General features: G+C 53.9%; 1 protein-coding gene across 1 annotated transcript in view; it reads left to right on the top strand.

Annotated features, from left to right (window-relative positions):
• The window catches only part of EXOC6B (exocyst complex component 6B), a 142,651-nt gene that overhangs the window by 101,234 nt on the left and 24,831 nt on the right, over nucleotides 1-16,586 (top strand). The window contains exon 20 of the mRNA XM_083367469.1: nucleotides 2,754-2,827. Coding sequence (XP_083223595.1) covers nucleotides 2,754-2,827 — 74 coding nt within the window. The remainder of the gene's footprint in view (nucleotides 1-2,753; nucleotides 2,828-16,586) is intronic.

The raw sequence follows: 16,586 nt of genomic DNA, 5'->3' as shown, positions 1-16,586 counted from the left end.
TGCCAGGAGTCCATGGAGATTACATCAGTATATAAATAAATTAATTGCATAAATCTGGATGGACCTGCTTAAGATAAATTGTATGGTTTTTTCAAGGAGGAGGAGGAGGAGATGGGATCATATTTTTATTTATCCTGTTCCATTTGGTGCCATGGGAGGCTGGGAGGCTTGCAATACACTAAACGGGGAAAAACAACAATATAATAAGAACAGGCATATGACAAAAGAGAAGGAGGAGGAGGAGGAGGAGGAGGAGGAGGAGGAGGAGGAGGAGGATAGGCAACCCTGGAAATGTGGGGGGGGGGGGGAAGCTGGTTTCTGATCACCATTCCAAACTCTGGCCTGGAAGGTCATCAGACTTGGTGGACTTTGGGCTTAGCTGGAACTATTCCAGTTATGAGGCTAAGTACCACGGAGCAGCCTCCTTGCTCTGAGTAATCCTCCACCTTCAGGGTTTGGACAACACCTCTGTGGAGATTCTCAGCCTTCCGGGCTCCTGAGTGTCCCAAAGGCAACGGGCCTTTCCTGTTTATCCCCCCGTGAAAACGTTTCATTTCTCATCCAAGAAGCTTCTTCACCGAAGAAGGACCCAAGAAGTTTCTTGGATGAGAAGCGAAATGTTTTTGAGAAAAAAAATCCAAGGAAGTCCCATTGCCTTTTGAAAAAGCAGCCTTGGGACGTTTGGGCAGCGTCTTCATTATTCAGTCATTAGACCGTTAAGGACGATCTGGGATGGATGGATGGATGGATGGATGGTGATGTTATTTTGCCTGCCAAGAAACTTCCCTCCAGTTACAGTCCTGGGAGTGCAGTGGCGGTCCCCGAAGAAGAGCCCCCCAATTAAGCTGCCGAGAAAGTCACAAGGGCACCACCCAAAGAGCCGTCCAGGGGAGTTCAGCCAAGGGATGATTTAGGATCGGTGCTCAGCACATCTGGCTGTGGAGGAAAGGACGGCTGGTGACAGACCTTCTAAGGAGTTTTAAGGATTCTTAGGATTTTTAGAGAGAGATCCAGCTTAGAATTAAGGAGGGATTTCCCCACAGCGGAACGATTTGCCTTCAGAAGTTGTGGCTGCTCCATCACTGGAGGTTTTTTAAGAAGAGATTGGACAGCCATTTGTCTGAATGAGATCCTTGAGCAGCGGTTGGAGCAGAAGGCCTCCAACTGTTGTCCTGTAGATACTCCTGGCGACCAGGTAGGTTTTCTCCGTGGGCATTAAAAGCCAAAAGAAAAATTCTGTCGGTGGCCAACAGACATTTCCCGGGTGACCACAGCAGTTGGGGGTCAAGTGCTGGGTCTGCCCTGGGGTTGCTTCCCAGGGCTGAGAGAAGGTGCCTGGGCCAAGGTAACCAGCTGCCCTTGCCCCTAAGGTGGGCCTGGAACTCGGGGCCTCCAGCGTCCCTTGAAGCTCCTTTAGGAGGAAGAGAGTTCCGCAGCCAAATAACGAATATTAGTCCCCTGTTAAAGGTTGACTGGAGTTTCAATGTCAATGATGGAAAACTCATAGCTGGTTTTCAGTGAGTGGCTAAACAATTCAAGGTGGGCTTCTCAAACATCTCTTCTGTCACGAAGGGACCATCATCGTTAGACCTTGAGGGGGCTGCAAGAAGCTGAATTTTTCTGCTCTTGTGTGTCCTGTGGGCCCTTTTTACAAAGTTGCCTTGACCGCCTGGCCTCTAGGATGCCCACCAGGCTCTCTAAGGCGAGGCAGCTCCTGAGCCAACTTTTGGGTATTTCTTCAGCCTCTTGGCTTGATGATGCTGGAGAATCATTTGGACAGTGAAACGAGAGCCTCCCTGGATGGCCTGTTTGCCAACCGGGGGGGTGGGGGTGGCAGCTCTGGGAGAAAGGGCTACTGGCTTAGCCAACTGGCTGAACCAAGATGGAGGACGATGGTGGTGTTTCTCTTCAGCCTGCAGTTCAGGAAGACCATGGATCCCACCTCCGTCTCCTCTCTGCTGCTTGGTTGGACCACAACTTGTGTAGTTCCTAGTCGGCATAGGACGGGGAAGGCTGCTTTGCACGGCTGTGCCCCAGTCAAACTGGTTTAGCCGGACGCCTGCGAGAGGCGAGGCTGCTTCTCCCTGGACACCATCTTTCCTCCTCCTCCTCCTCCAGCGTCGCTAAACTGGACCCCTTCAAAATAATTGATATTCTCCGCAAGGAGGGAAGTTCTTGGCGTCTTCCCTCCTTTGTCCAAGGATATGATATCTGCTGGAGACGTTCCTCTGCGGCAGCATAATTAATGGAGCAGCTTGGTTTATTTATTTTTGACAAATGGGCCTGGATCACAGTGACAGGCATGAAATTAGAAAATTCCTCGAGTGCCCCCAAATATAAATAGCTTTCGGAACTGAAAAGGATTTCACAGCTGAAGATTTTATTGTGTCGGGAGGAAAAGTTTTTCCATCCGAGACCCCCCCCTCCCCACCTTCCTCCCAAATGCTTTTCTTCTTTGCAAATTGTTTGTCCAGTTCACAAAACAAATACCGCGAAGCCCAGTGAGGCTCATGGGAATAAATTTCAGGTCAAATTAGTACAGTTTCCTTGCTGTCAGGATGGGGGAATTAATGGTGTTTTGATGACACAAATTTTGAAGGGTGAACAAAAAGCAGGCGGGGAGGGGGACCTGACTCCTTAGAAGTGGGGCGCTCCTCCCCCCCGGCCGCCGTTGTCTCCGCTGTCATCCGTCTGCCAATCTCCCTGTCCATGGTGAGTTAAAAGTGCTTTTCATCCCTTCTTCTTTCCCACAGAGTTTGCCAGATCCGGGCCGGTGCCTGGGTTCCAAGGGGACACGCTGCTGCTGGCCTTCATCGACTTGAGACAAGTAGGCCTTTGTGTTGCTCCATTTTGTGCTTCTTTTAAGATGTGTGACTAAAGACCGTCAGGTCTTCAGGGAGGAAGGGGGGAGGAGGAGGTGGGGCAGGGCTGGGGCGCCAGGCCAGGCACCCCTCTTCCTATCTGCCGTCACCCTCTCAATAGCCCCCAAGTTGGTGGCCACCGTTTCTGGGTCGGCTTTCTTGTGCCGAGGACAGAAGGAAGCCGGCAGAAGTGGGGTGGCCTGCTGAGCGCCAGGGCCGGCGACCCCGGGGCGGGATGCGTTGAGTTGTGGTGGGCTCTGCCTCGATGCCAGAAGATGCCCATTGGCCTCCTCCCTTCGGCTTCGGTCTGCCCAAGTCGCTTGGGAAAGGGTTTTGCCTCCTGCTGCGCGGGTGCGGAAGGTGTGGGTCTGGCAGGGGTGGCGCTCCTTGCACACGCACCCTCCGGAAAGGGCCTCTTCGTGAAGGAACGCTCCACCCGTGTTCGGGAGGGACACCTCGGCCGCTGGGGTGGGGAATAGGCGGCCTCCGCGGTTGGCAGACTCCCATGGGAGCAGCGGAGCCCTTTGTGGGGAAGGCTGTGCCAGTCTGCGTGTGGGGCGTCCCAGGCAGAGGGGCCTGGCTTATGTCACCCCTTGGCAGCGCAGATGGATCGGGCGGGAGAGAGAGCCTGAATGAAGCCGAGATGCAATGACTGATGCCCTTTCTCATTTAAACCATCTTTGTCAATGAAGGACACCCGGCTTTGTCCCAGCTGCCACGATGATGCAGTGCCACCGGTTTCTAAGGCCGACATGGGCGTGCATGCTGAATGTGCCCCATCAGCTGTGGGGAAGGGGGGCCCAAGCCTTCCCCAACCCTCCCGGAGTGGGTCGGCTCCCTTCTCTTCCCATTCCTCCGTCTCACGCCTTCCCCTTCAGGGCCAAGGAGTTTAAGGGGGGTTTTCAAAACCAGAGGGGCACCATCCCCAAACTTTCTGTGCTGGAGGGAGGGGTGGCGCTTCGTGGAAAAGCCAGTTTAAGAGCCCTGCTCTTTTCATGCAGCGAAGAAGCCCTACTCTGAATTTGCACGGAAGCTCCAAATGACAACTAAGTCCCAAAAATGGGAGTCATGGGACCCCTGAGATGAGACCCTACCTCAGTATCTGAAAGTATCCCAAGAGATGCTTGGCCTGCTCCGAGGGGTTCTGTGTAGCGGTCAGAGCTGGCCTTCTTTGTTGGACCCTTCAAGTCCCATGATCATGGCCAGCGTCATCGGCGTCTCCATTCTACACGTACTCGCTGCCCACCAGCCCTTCTCAACAGGTTTCTGTCCTAGACCTCCTTCAGTCTTAACCTCCCTCAACCTTTGGTGTCCTGAATTGAGTTCGGGTTTTTTCATGCGGTTTGACAAACCCAACATCAACACAGAACCAACGGGCACAGTTAGTTCCCATGACGTGGAAGCTGCTGCTTCTTCAGCTGATGCCGACCAGAGGCTCGGTCGATGCCCACCGTTGCAGTGTCTTTCCTGCAAGGGTGTTGTCAGTCAGCCCTCTCCATGGAATCGGTCGTCTGCGTTGCATTTGTCTCCGTGAAGTTTCCCTCTAACGTTTCTGGTCCACTTCTCTGACTTATTGAGAAGCCGTGGAGCAACCCCCTCAGCTGAAAATGGGTAGAATTTCAGAATACATGCTGAATGTCTGCTGAAAAAGGTACCAGATGTTGTATTTGGCTACTTGACTGTTGACTGTTAAGTTGAATTAGTGAGGTAAAAGCATTCCTACTTTAGAGGGAATCAAAGGTGTAATCCTTGAGTTGCTCTAACGCCAGGGTGCCCAACCTTGGCAACGTGAAGACTTGTGGGCTTCAACTCCCACAATTTCTATAGGTGGCTGGGGAATGCTGGGAGTTGAAGTCCACAAGTCTTCAAGTTGCCAAGGTTGAACACGCCTGGTCTACTGGCTAAGGTACGAGGCTGAAAAGCCGGAGACGGCGAGTTCAACTCCCGCCTTAGGCGTGAAAGCCAGCTGGGTGACTTTGGGGCAACCGCTCTTTGTCAGCCCAACCCACCTCACAGGGTTGTTGTTATGGGAAATATAGGAGGAGGAAGGTGTGTTGGATATGTTTGCCACCTTGATTTGTTTGTAAAAATATAAAAGGCAGGATACAAATAAATAAATTTAACTTGGTACCAGTTAGTAGAATCCTTAAGTTTAGGGCACCCTGGTCAGCCCAGGATTTTAAATCGAAGCATCCCTGATAGATGCTTAAATCTTGAAATTTAAGTTCTGCGCTCTCGAACAAGTGAAATTACTTCCAGGTGTCTTTTTGGGTAACTGAGGCCTGCTATTACTGTCCCCCCCAAGGGGTCTTTATCCTTTGAAGGCTGCCCACAGATCTCAGTTCTCCAGAATATCAGGATAGCGACCCAGCCGGGTGTGTCAAAAGACTTTCAGGTGTGATCACCTCTGTTGGACAGGTTGTCTTCCACTCCCCATTGCAAGGCAAAGATCAGACCTTTGGCAAAAACATCTGGAATTACAGAAAGTTTCCTCAGGAAACCTCAGGAAATTGTCTTCCGTATCCACCCGTGGAAGACCTCTACAATTACTGATTGATTGATTGATTTTTTTTATGCTGCCCATCTCCCTGTAAGGTGACCCTGGGCAACACACGCAAGTTATAAAACAAGCAGGAAAATAGTTGAAAGGTTAAATTACATCATTCCTTTAGCTAGGAGAAACCACAGGAAAATTGTGAATTGGTAGTTTTATTTTCTGTCTTTTTTTTCACCTGTCTCCTCAATTTTTCTTTTAGCATGTTTCCCCCCCCCCCCCCTCGCTGCAAAATGGGGCTGTGTTGGGCCCGGGTAACAGTTTCCAGTTTGCACATAGGCGAAATATTGCAGCACTGCGGTCGCAGTTTCTGATTATTTCCACAACGCTGACTTCTGCTGCCAGAGCGTTCGGTTCAGGCTCCTCCGGGGGAAATCTGGCTTCTTTCTCTCGGCCTGAGCAGGGCTGCCCTCCCTGCTGGGAAGGGGGCTGAAATCCCCTCTAGAGCGAAGGTCTCCAACCTTTTTGGCGCCAGGGACCGGTTCTGTGGAAAGAGGTGTTTCTGTGGACCGCAGGGTGCGTGGTTTTGTGTGCTGCCTGCATACCGTGGATGGGGCTTTGCTTGTTTGTACGGACCGGTTGCTGGCAAGCCACGGCCCGGTACCGGTCCACGGCCCAGAGGTTGGGGACCCCTGATTTATTGGACAAAAGCCTCTTTTTTGCTTCCTTCCTTGATGGTTTGCATTGCTTCAAGTTCATCCAGGCGCAGGAGAGAGAGAGAGAGAGAGAGAGAGAGAGAGAGAGATCATGTGATCCCCTATTGCGACCTTCTGAGAAGCAAAGTCAATGGGGAAGCTGGGTTCACTTAACGAATGCGTGACTAACTCAACAACTGCAGTGATTCGTTTTACAACTGTGTTATTATTACTTAACAACTGCAGTGTTTCCGTTAGCAAAAAAGATGGTAAAATGGAGCAAAACTCACTTGGCCACTGTCTCGTTTTGCAATCGAATTTTGGGCTGAATTGCGGTTGTAAGTCGAGGACTGCCTGTATTCTCATTTCACAAATTTTCTACCCCTCCCCACCTTCCCCTCCTCCTGCCCAGCCCCCCCAGAGCAGAAGGGCAGGTGCTGCAGCTGCTGGAGGGAAGGCAGGCAGCCGAGATCCGTGGCCCCAGCGGAAGCCTCCCCGCCTGGCAGGTGGATTTACCTTCTCGGCGGTGACTTTTCCCGGCTTCTGTGGAATTAAGCCGGCCTTAATTCCGCTTTTGAAGAGGCAGCCGTTTCGTTGCCATCCATTAACTGTCAAGTCTAGTCAGTTAACCAGATTCCTGGGAAGCTTTTTTCTCCCCCTTCGGTAAAAGCATGGCTGTGCCGAGGGACGGGAAAACTGGGGAGGGGTGGGGTGGGTTCCCCCCCAGAATTCGCAGTGAAAATCACGGCGGTGGAACGACTCAAACTTTGTCATAGGAAGGTGGAAAACTGACCACAGAAAAAGACCTCGTGCTCCCTCGAGTCTGCCCTTTGACTTTGTTTTTATTTTAAATAATTAATTATTTTTTAATTGCAATTTTTATAGATTGTTTATTTAATTTTTAATTAAACGGAACGTGTGTTTATACCAAGCATGAGCCCTGGTGGCGCAATCGTTAGAATGCAGGATTGCAGGCTGACTCTCCCCACTGCCAGCAGTTCGATCCTGACCGGGTCAAGGTTGACTCAGCCTTCCATCCGTCTGAGGTCAGTAAAATGAGGATCCAGATGGTTGGGGAAAAGAGGCTGAGTCCGTAAACCGTTGAGAGAGAACCTCCAGTGATGGAGCGCCCACAACGTCTGGTGGCAAGCCGTTCCACTGGTTAATTGTTCTCGCTTTCCTGGAGTTCCAGGTTGCTTCTCTCCTTGATTAGCCTCTGTCCCTTGCTTCTTGTCCTGCCTTCAGGGGCTTTGGAGAAGAGGTGGAGCCCCCTCTTCTTCTTTGGGGCAGCCCCTCAAATATTGGAAGTCTGCTCTGATGTCCCCCTTGGTCCTCCTTCTCTTCCTCTGCAATGCCAGAGGCAGGACCTTTTCTGCTCTGCATTACTGGGGCCATTTTCCAGAAACCAACAGGGGAAGACAGTTGGACGGTAGCCTTGAGAGCTGTTGTGGCAATCTAGAATTTTCTGTTCTCGGGTCTGTCTCCATTTGAGGCGGGGTCATCGTGGAGGGTGATTTGAGTCTGGCAACCTCTCTCCAGATCATCAGCCAAGGCCTTCTGTGATCAGCGTTACCTCCGTTCTGGGCAACCGATGCACCCGAAGAAATGAGTCCCAACTGCCAGGCGCCCCTCGCTGCCAGCTATGTAGTTTCACCCGTTTGGTGCCCTCCAAAGGTCTGGAGGTCCCTCCATCAGCATCTTTAGGAGAGAGGAGAGATGGGCCAAATTCGGGGGTGGGGGTGGGGAGGCAGTTGGGGGCAGGAGGAGAAGGCTCGGCTTCAAATGCATTTCAAGTCACTGTTTTGGAAAGGGATCTGCAGAGATCGTGGCTGTAAAACTATTCTAGTGGCACTAGAGCCGGCCAAGGTTATGATTGATTAGGCCTCATTTCCATACCCTGGAGAAGCCAGTCCCCCCCTCCCCCCCCCCGTCGTCTCGAGAAGTGAGTCTGTTTTACAGTTTCAGAGCTGCAGCTTGACGCCGTTCTGAACTTCTATTTGTAGGGACACGGCACGGAATGTGCTTTTCCGCCAGATGTTTTGCCCAGGTGGTCCATTTTTCCCGGTCTTCCCCCAGCAGGGGGTGCTGTGGGAACGAGAACAGGGTTTGTGTGTGGGGGGGGTGTACCCAGGACTCCCTTTCTGTCCGTCTGTCCAACTTGGCCTGGCAGCCGGAGGGTCTCCAGTTGTGGGCCTGAAAAGTTACCCGCCCCCCCCTCGTCCTAATTCCAGGCGCACATTTTGAATTAAAACAGCCAGTCTGGTCCTTTCCCCGAACTTCACGCCCGGCACAGTCGGGTCTGCTGACCAGGGAGAGGTTGGACTCTTCCCAAGGGTCCGGTGGCCCCCACCGAGGAGGCAGGGGTCTCTCTGCTGACCCCGGGAAGCCCAGGGTGGCAACCGGGGGGGGGGGTGGCTGCGACCGCAGGACCGGCAGCGGCAGCCGTGGCTCCCTTTTGAGAAAGAGGCTCTGCTTCCTCAGCCCCGTGTTTTGCATCTTCCCGTGGCACATTTTCGGTCCTGGCATTAGAAAATATATACGGGCAGTCCTCGGCTTACAAGAGTTTGTTTAGTGACTGCAGCGCAACAGCACTGCATAAAGGGACTGAGGACTGTTTTTCCCCCTTAGCGACTGTTGCGGTGTCCCCATGGTCAGGTGACCAAAGTTCGGCTGCTTGGCAGCCGGCATGGATTTATGCCGATCGCCGTGTCCCTGACTCATGTTTATGACGGTCGCAGCGTTCCTGGGGTCACATGATCCCCCTTTTGCGACCTTCTGACAAGTGAAGTCAACGGGGAAGCCAGGATCACTTAAGAACCCCGTTTCTAACTTATCAACTGATCAACTTATCAAGCGATCCCCTTAACGGTTGTAGCAAGAAAGGTTGTAAACTGGGGCAAAACTCACTTAACAGCTGTCTTGCTTAGCAGTGGAAATTTTGTGCTCCCCTACGGTTGTAGGTCAGGGATAGGCAACCTGGGCTCTTTTATGACTGGTGGACTTCAACTCCCAGAATTCCTGAGCCAGCCACGCTGAGGGGAAAGGGAGAAGTTTCCAAGCTGAGCCATGCTGGCTCACGAATTCTGGGAGTTGAAGTCCACCAGTCATAAAAGAGCCAAGGTTGCCCACCCCTGGCCTAGGCCTAGGCCGCTTTATGACTGGTGGACTTCAACTCCCAGAATTCCTGAGCCAGCCATGCTGAGGGGAAAGGGAAAGGTTTCCAACCTGAGTCAGGCTGGCTCAGGAATTCTGGGAGTTGAAGTCCACGAGTCATAAAAGAGCCAAGGCTGCCTACCCCTGGACTAGGCCTAGGCCACTTTATGACTGGTGGACTTCAACTCCCAGAATTCCTGAGCCAGCCATGCTGAGGGGAAAGGAAGAGGATTCCAAGCTGAGCCAGGCTGGCTCAGGAATTCTGGGAGTTGAAGTCCAGCCATAAAAGAGCCAAGGTTGCTTACCCCCGTCGTAGGTCAAGGACTGCCTCTACGTAAAAGGCCTTCCCAGCCCTGCAGGGCCGGAGATCCGCCCTTCACGCTACAGCTCAAAACCACCCAACCCTCAATAGTAAAATATTTAAACAGCAGCAGGTAAAAAAATGGCCTCTAGACTTGTCCCTTCTTTTACCTGACGCGAGGCTCGTCTGAAGCCTGAATTTGCCTCCAGGCCAGGAGGTCACTCTCCCCCCTACCTCACCCCCCCCAGGGCTGGCGACAAGGACCCCCAGGGCTTTTCCTGCCACTAGTGTTGTAAATCGCCCAGAGGGGGGTAGAAATTGGATAAATCAATACAATAAATAATATTCCTGCTGATGGCTGCTTCCGCCATGGACCCCGGGCGGCCTCCTGCGGCCAGGGACTCCCCCAGGTTTGCAGGGTGGGGCGTCACCCCCTCCTGAGGTTCCCAGCACCCTTGGCCAGGAGAAAAGAGGGGTGATTTTCCAAAAGGTTTTTTTTTTCCTTTGAAAATGTTTCACTTCTCATCCAAGAAGCTTCTTCAGTTCTTCATTGTTCAGTGGTTTAGCTGCCTCTTTAGTACTGAGGAATCTTTTTCCGGTTGCCTTTTGGAAAAAGCACCTTTGGGACATTGTCCGTGACCTGGATGACGGAGTATCTCCCTGAAAAAAGGTCTGTGCTGACCCAGTCCTACGTCCATCCCCTTTGGCTTTGCCGGGACCGGTCTTGGCTGCCCGGAGAGGCCTCGGCGCTCTGTCTCTCTGTCTTCGCATCTGGCCCCAAAGCCTCCCCTCCCCTCAGAGACCGGGGCTTCTGCGTTCAGCCCCTCTGGGACCCTCTTACATTCCTCCGACCTGCTGCTGATTTAAAAGCTGCCTTTTGCCCCAGGGAGGGAACAAGAGACAAAGGCGGAGTAATTGGATAATAAATGCAAGGGGACTTGTTAAGAAAAATGTAAAATGCTTTTGTCTCTTTGGTGGGGTTTAATGCAAGACACAAGGGAGAGCTCCTCGGGCAAGAAAATAAATGCAGAGAATGAAGTAAAGCCTCCCTCTTGGAAGGAGAAGCTTCTTAGATCAAGGGCGTCCAACCTTTTTCACTCAACTCCCAGCTCCGGCCCATTGGTGGGTCCCAGCCTGGGACTCGCGGGGGGGGGGGCGCTGCCAGTTGGCCTGAGGCCATAACACAGGAAGGGAAGGTGAGGCTGTCCGAGCGGACCTTGGGGGGGGGGAGCCAAGCCTGGTCCTGGCAGAGCCAAAGGGGACGGAGAGGGGGCTGCCTTGTCTTTCCTGGCCGAGGGGGCTGGAAAGCTGCGGAGGGGGAGGGCGCCCCGCCCGGCAGTCAAGAGGCCAGCCAGGAGACGAGGGGAGGGAGGAAGCCACGTGGAGATTCCCAAGCAGCAGGGATTCCTTTGGGTAGTAACTCTAGGCTGGTAGGAGATGCCGAGATGCCAGGAGGACGGAAGGGCGGGGGTGGGGAAGTGGACTCTCTTGGCTTGTGCTAACTCCGCACCGAGAGTCCTGGACTTAACACCACTTGGGGGCACAGGACGAAGGCTGCCCAGCTCCCCTCCCCTCCCGGGAAACAAGTTCGGGCAGAAGAGATCCCTTCCTGGAACAAGGATTTCTACCTGAACGTACCTCGGAGGGTTAGGATGTGCGCCAACAGACACACAGGCACACACGTGCCAAGCTGCCAAATTGGACCGGTTCCCTTGTGTTGATCAGACTAATGCAAAGGGATTTCCTTCGCCCTCCTTCACACACACACACACACACACACACACACACACACACACACACACAGCCTGGGCTGATCTCCTGGAAAGCCTAGGAAGGAAATGGGGAGCAGATCAGCACCTGTCTGGGAAGGACTCACTTGTTGGTGCTGCCAGGCTGCTCTGGAGCTGAGAAGCTGTGTGTCCTCAGGGCTGCCGTGCTTTACTGGTGGGGCTGAACTGGGTGAACAGCAGCCACCCTGGCACACACAGTGTGTGTGTATTCTCCAGCAGTATGGATGGGTGGGACCCGAGGCCCACAGGTGTGGGCCAGACTCTGGAAGGACCAAGGACACTGCCCTGGGAGAAGGGGGAAGAGCAGTCAGCCTTTGGTCCAGAAACTCATAGCCCCCACAGAGAAGGCCTAAGAAGACACACACACACACACACACACACACACACACACACACACACACACACAGACAGACACACACACTGCTAAGCGAGTCATTTGTTAAGTGAGTTTGTCCCATTTCATGACCTTTCTTGCCACAAGTGTTAAGTGAATCACTGCAGTTGTTAAGTGAGCGACAAGGTTGTTAACAAGGTTTTATGACAAGGTTGTCATAAAAGAGGATCATGTGACCCCAGGACACTGCAACTGTTGTAAGTATGAACCAGTTGCTAAGCATCTGAATTTTGATCATGTGACCCTGGGGATGCTGCAATGGTCATAAGTGTGAAAAATGGTCATAAGCCACTTTTTCAGTGTTGTTGTAACTTTGAACAGTCATGAAACAAAATGTTCTAAGTTGAGGACGGCCAGTAATGCATTCTGATTTAAATTTTCTTATATACGTCCTCAGAGAGGTCTACTCTAAGGCCGCTTTCTGCATTTCTCCCAGTTAAATTCCATCCTGTTTGTTTCATTGCAGTCTTCAAATCCATCTTGATCTTTTTAGAAGATCCTGTCAGGGAATTGTGCGGCCGGGGTCCAAATGGGGTCAAGGGCACTGAGGCAAACTTGTCGTTTTACATAAATAAATATATTTAGAGCAAACAAGGCAGTCGGGCAGACAGTGTTGCCAGGTAAATCAACACAGCAGGAACATCCTGAGGTAAATCTCCGAGCACACACAGAAGGAAAGGCGGGAAAACTGGGAAACTCCCCCTTATACCCACAGCAACCAATCAGAGTGCAGGTTGCCTCATGCAGGACCCAGCTCTGTCTGACCAATCGGCTATAACTGCATGTTCTGACTCCCTGTTCTGGGTGTTAAATATCTCGGTGCCTCTTTTCCGAAGCACTTGTGACTCTCCGCTTCTCCTAGCCTGCAGATTTGATCCCTGCCCTCTGCACCCCTTTCCTTTGGCTCCTTTATAACAACACCAAAGTGTGGCACGCTGCTTGACTGGCCTCTCTCCAAGCTGATAGGGAGCCCCCATCAGGAGCCCTTTCTGGGTGGGGTCAAGGGTGGGTCCGCCTTTCATATTTTGTTCATGGGGATATCGTACTTTGCTGAGGTCAAGGTACGCCATGTCCGTGGCACTCCCACAGAGGACATTTGACTTAGTGTGTCTGTCAGGAAAGAAGATAAGGCCAGACTTGTTTGAGACCAGCCCAGCTTGGCTCCTGCTAATTGTGGCGTGTCTCTTCCATCACCGCTTACGAGTCTGTGGTTAATAATCCCTTTGAGGTCCGGCTGGCAAGCCTGCGCTTCCACGGGTCGTCTTCTGCTTTTTCCCCTGCTTTGGGGCCTCCCGAGTCTTCCAGATCCCTCTCCCAGGCCAGTTCCAGTCTTCTGGGACGTTGTTCATTTGTCCCTAGAAATTGGAGGTAGTCCTCGGCTTACAACAGTTCGTTTAGTGACCGTTTCATTACAGTGGCAATGGAAAAAGTGACTTATAACCGGTTCTCACACTTATGAGCATTGCAGCATCCCTATGGTCAGGTGACCAAAATTCAGACACTTGGCAACTGACTCATATCTAGAATGGTTGCGGCGTCCCGTCCCGGGGTCATCAGCTTTTGCAACCTTCCGACGAGCAAAGTGAATGGGAAAGCCAGATTCACTTAACAACCACGTTGCTAACTTAACAACTGCAGTGATTCATTTAACAACTGTGGCAAGGAAGGTCGTAAAATGGGGCAAAAGTCACTTGACAACTTTTCGCCTAAGAGCAGAAATTTTGGGGTCAGTTGTGGGTCGTAAGTCGAGGACTCCCTGTGCAGCCCCCTCCTTCCCCCAGCGGGCCATGGACGCGCTCCGGGGCTTCGGAGACAGAGTTAGACTTCCCGCCTTCTTGCCGTCCTGCCACCGATTTGTCCCTTTCTCCTTGCAGCAGAAAAGCGTTGGTCTTTCCTTTTGGTTCTGGCTCAGGAAAGAGTTTTTGTGTTGTGGGGGCATTTCTCATCTGACACCATCCTGACAGCCTCTGGCGAGGCCCATCCCTAGCGAGGAGGGGTTGTCTGCAAGGACAGTGGGGTTCCCTGGACCCCTGGCTCTCTGCAGAGTGAAGTCCTGCAACCCTTTAAAGTGTCCGTGGTGAATGCGATTAAAATCCAACTGGGTAAACGAGAGGAGGAGGAGGGAGCGAGCGAAGGGCGAAGGGAAGTGTGGAAACAAGGCCTGGGGGCAGCTTTCTGGCCCTCTTTCTTAATTGCCCCACTGCCCTGGGGTTTCCTGCATTTTCATTTATTTTGGGGGCATAATAAGTACGCGCATGCCAGCATAGGAGAGGCAGGTCAGATACCCGTGTCCGTGATGTCCTCGTGAATGGTTGGCTTCTGTTGGAAAGTGGAAGATGGTTCAGGCGACTCTGGGGGCTTCCCCGACAAGTCAGGTCTCCTCCAAGCAGCGAATACCGGATCAAGGCCCCTGTGCCTCTGCACAGCTCAGGGAAGGCCGGCCGGTGTGCTTGGGGGTCCTGGTTCTTCTGACTGGAAACAGCTGGGGTCAGGGCCAGGGGCAAGGAGAGTATTTGTAGCCTAGGGTTGGTGCTCTCTGAGCTGGGTGGCTTTCTTGCAGACGTCCCGTGACCCAAACTGAGCAACATTCTCGGTGCTAGAAGGGATTTAGGAGGAGGAGGAGGACTTTGGGCCCCTTGGTGCTCTCTGGGCTGGGTGGTTTCCTTGCAAATGTTTCATGATCCAAACTAGGTTAACTTCATCAGTGCCAGGGAAAACACTGGCCAGACTGACCATCTTACCTAGTTTGGGTCGTGAAACGTCTGCAAGAAAACCCCCAAGCTCAGAGATCCCCAAGGACCCTCAAGGAATCTGTCCCTGGAAGGGGGGGGGCTTCCTTCCCTCCCCCCCCTCCCCCCCAAGAGGGCAGGTGGGCGGGCGGGCAGGCTTCGCAGCTGGCTGCGTGGAGAGCTGCGGTGTCTTCGGTGGGAAAGAGGCCATTGAAGTTCGGGCAGCCTTTTCCTCCCAGATAACTCTTACCTTGAACTCCGCCTGGCCTTTTGGTTTTGCTGACAGAAATCTCCAGATGCTGAAAAAAGCAAGTAGGTAAGGTCACTGGGAGTTGAACCAAGTAGTGTGCGTATGCTCTCTCTCTCTCTCTCTCTGTGTGTGTGTGTGTGTGTGTGTGTGTGTGTGTGTGTGTTTGTGCGTTTGACAAGGAGTTGCAATTAACCTGCTGCTGGCTACATCCCCGTGGGTGGAGCTGCCTTCCTCGGGCATGGCGGGACCCCCAGCAGGTGGGACTCAGGGCGGGCAACCTGAAGACCTCTGCTTGCCTGCTGGAAAAGGTTGGCAGAGAGATTCGGTGGGATGCAGCTAGCCGGCTTTCGGCTCGTGCAAGCCAGCACACGCGGCACAGCCATGCTGGGAACGGAGAGAAGGGGGACCCTCGCCCGCCGCAGAAAGGCAGCACCCAGACGGCAGCAGGGAAAGAGGCGCTGTGGTGCCCGCCGTGCGTGCAGGGAGCTTTTCTGGGCATTGGATTTTTCCTGCCTGGGGTGGCGTGTGGGGCAGGATGAGGATTGACAGGGCTGGGCAGGGAGACGGGCCGCAAGCCCAGCTGCCCACTTAGCTGGGGCAACATCGAATCCTGGTGAGAGCCCAGTTGGAGGTCCTGTAAGGGGTGCTGAAAAGGCAGAGAGATGGGGGTGGGTGGGAGCAAACAGAGCTGCACCTCCAGCCTTTGCAAAAAGACCCCCCCCTCCTTATTTGCATCTCCCCCCCCCAAAAAAAAGGGAGCAGAAGAAGAAGCTTCCCCTCTTGCAAAAGTCCCCAGCCGGGTCCAGCTGCTCCGGATCTGCTTCTCGGGGCTCAGCTGGGCAGGCGGGCGAGAGCTGCCAAAGCACGGCGTCCTTTGGCTCATCCCGGTCTCCAGGGAAGCAGCTTCTTCCCTCCCCAGGGCCACCCCGGTGTGCCCAAAGGGCCAGCTCCCTCCCCTCCAGGCAGCCCCGGGAAGCCCCCCCGAGGTGCCCGGGCCATTTCCTGCTGGGGGAAGCCCAGCATCGCCGTGCCCGCTCGTGGCAGGTGCGCGCCTCTCTGGAGCCACCGAGCACGGGGCCTTTGCTCAACCCCAGACCGGTTGAGCGGTTGGCGCAACTTGCCCGGAGCACGCCCGCCACGCCTGCTCCGTTGGGGACTCTGGCAGGGGAGGTTGCCCAGGGCTGAAGCGGTGCTGACAAGGGCTGTCGTTGGCTCCCCTGCGCTGCCCGCCCGGGGAGTGGCCGTCGTGAGCCAGCACATGCCAGCCGGGAGGGAGGGAGGCGGCGGCGGAGGCAGCTGCCGGCCGGCCCATGGGGAGGGCGAGGAGGGGCCGAGCTCCTGTCAGGAAATGGCTCCTTGCAAGGTGGAAAAAGTTGATGAACCCGCGGCTGCTGATAAGTGAGGCCCGAGGAATGGTGAACTCTGGCTGACCTGCTGCTATGCTGGCTGACCCTGCCGTGCTTAACAGCCAGAAACAAACCAGGTGGACTCACTTTTTCACTGCTGATAAGCAGCCGGGCAGCACCACGCCCTGACCCACACCTGACCCTCCTCCTGGGCTCCCTGAACTCTGCGGCGGATGATAAACACGGCGGCCCGATAAGAGCAGCCGCGCACCAGAGGCAGGCGGCAGTGGTGGTGCAGGGCTCCTCTCACGGAGCTGCCTCGGCTGCTGGGGAGGGGACACAGAGCAGGGAGAGATGGCCGGCCGAATGGCCAGGCTGCCCGGCTCCTTGTTGACCTTGGCAGCCAAGCAGGCCAGCCCCTGACCCAGCGGGACCCTCCTTGAGGCCTGGCTTGCAGGGGCATTTGCTGGACGGCAAAGCTGCTTTGTAGGGTCTCTTTGAAGAGCAGTGCAGGACACACTCCGCCTCCGGGACCTTCTGCCCCCCCCCAGTTGAGCATGGCTCTTCTTTGAG

This window comes from Vipera ursinii (genome assembly GCF_947247035.1).
Source record: "Vipera ursinii genome assembly, chromosome: 7".
Lineage (NCBI taxonomy): Eukaryota > Metazoa > Chordata > Lepidosauria > Squamata > Viperidae > Vipera > Vipera ursinii.
Note: the sequence above shows the minus strand (reverse complement) of the source record. Positions and strands in the feature narration are given on the sequence as shown.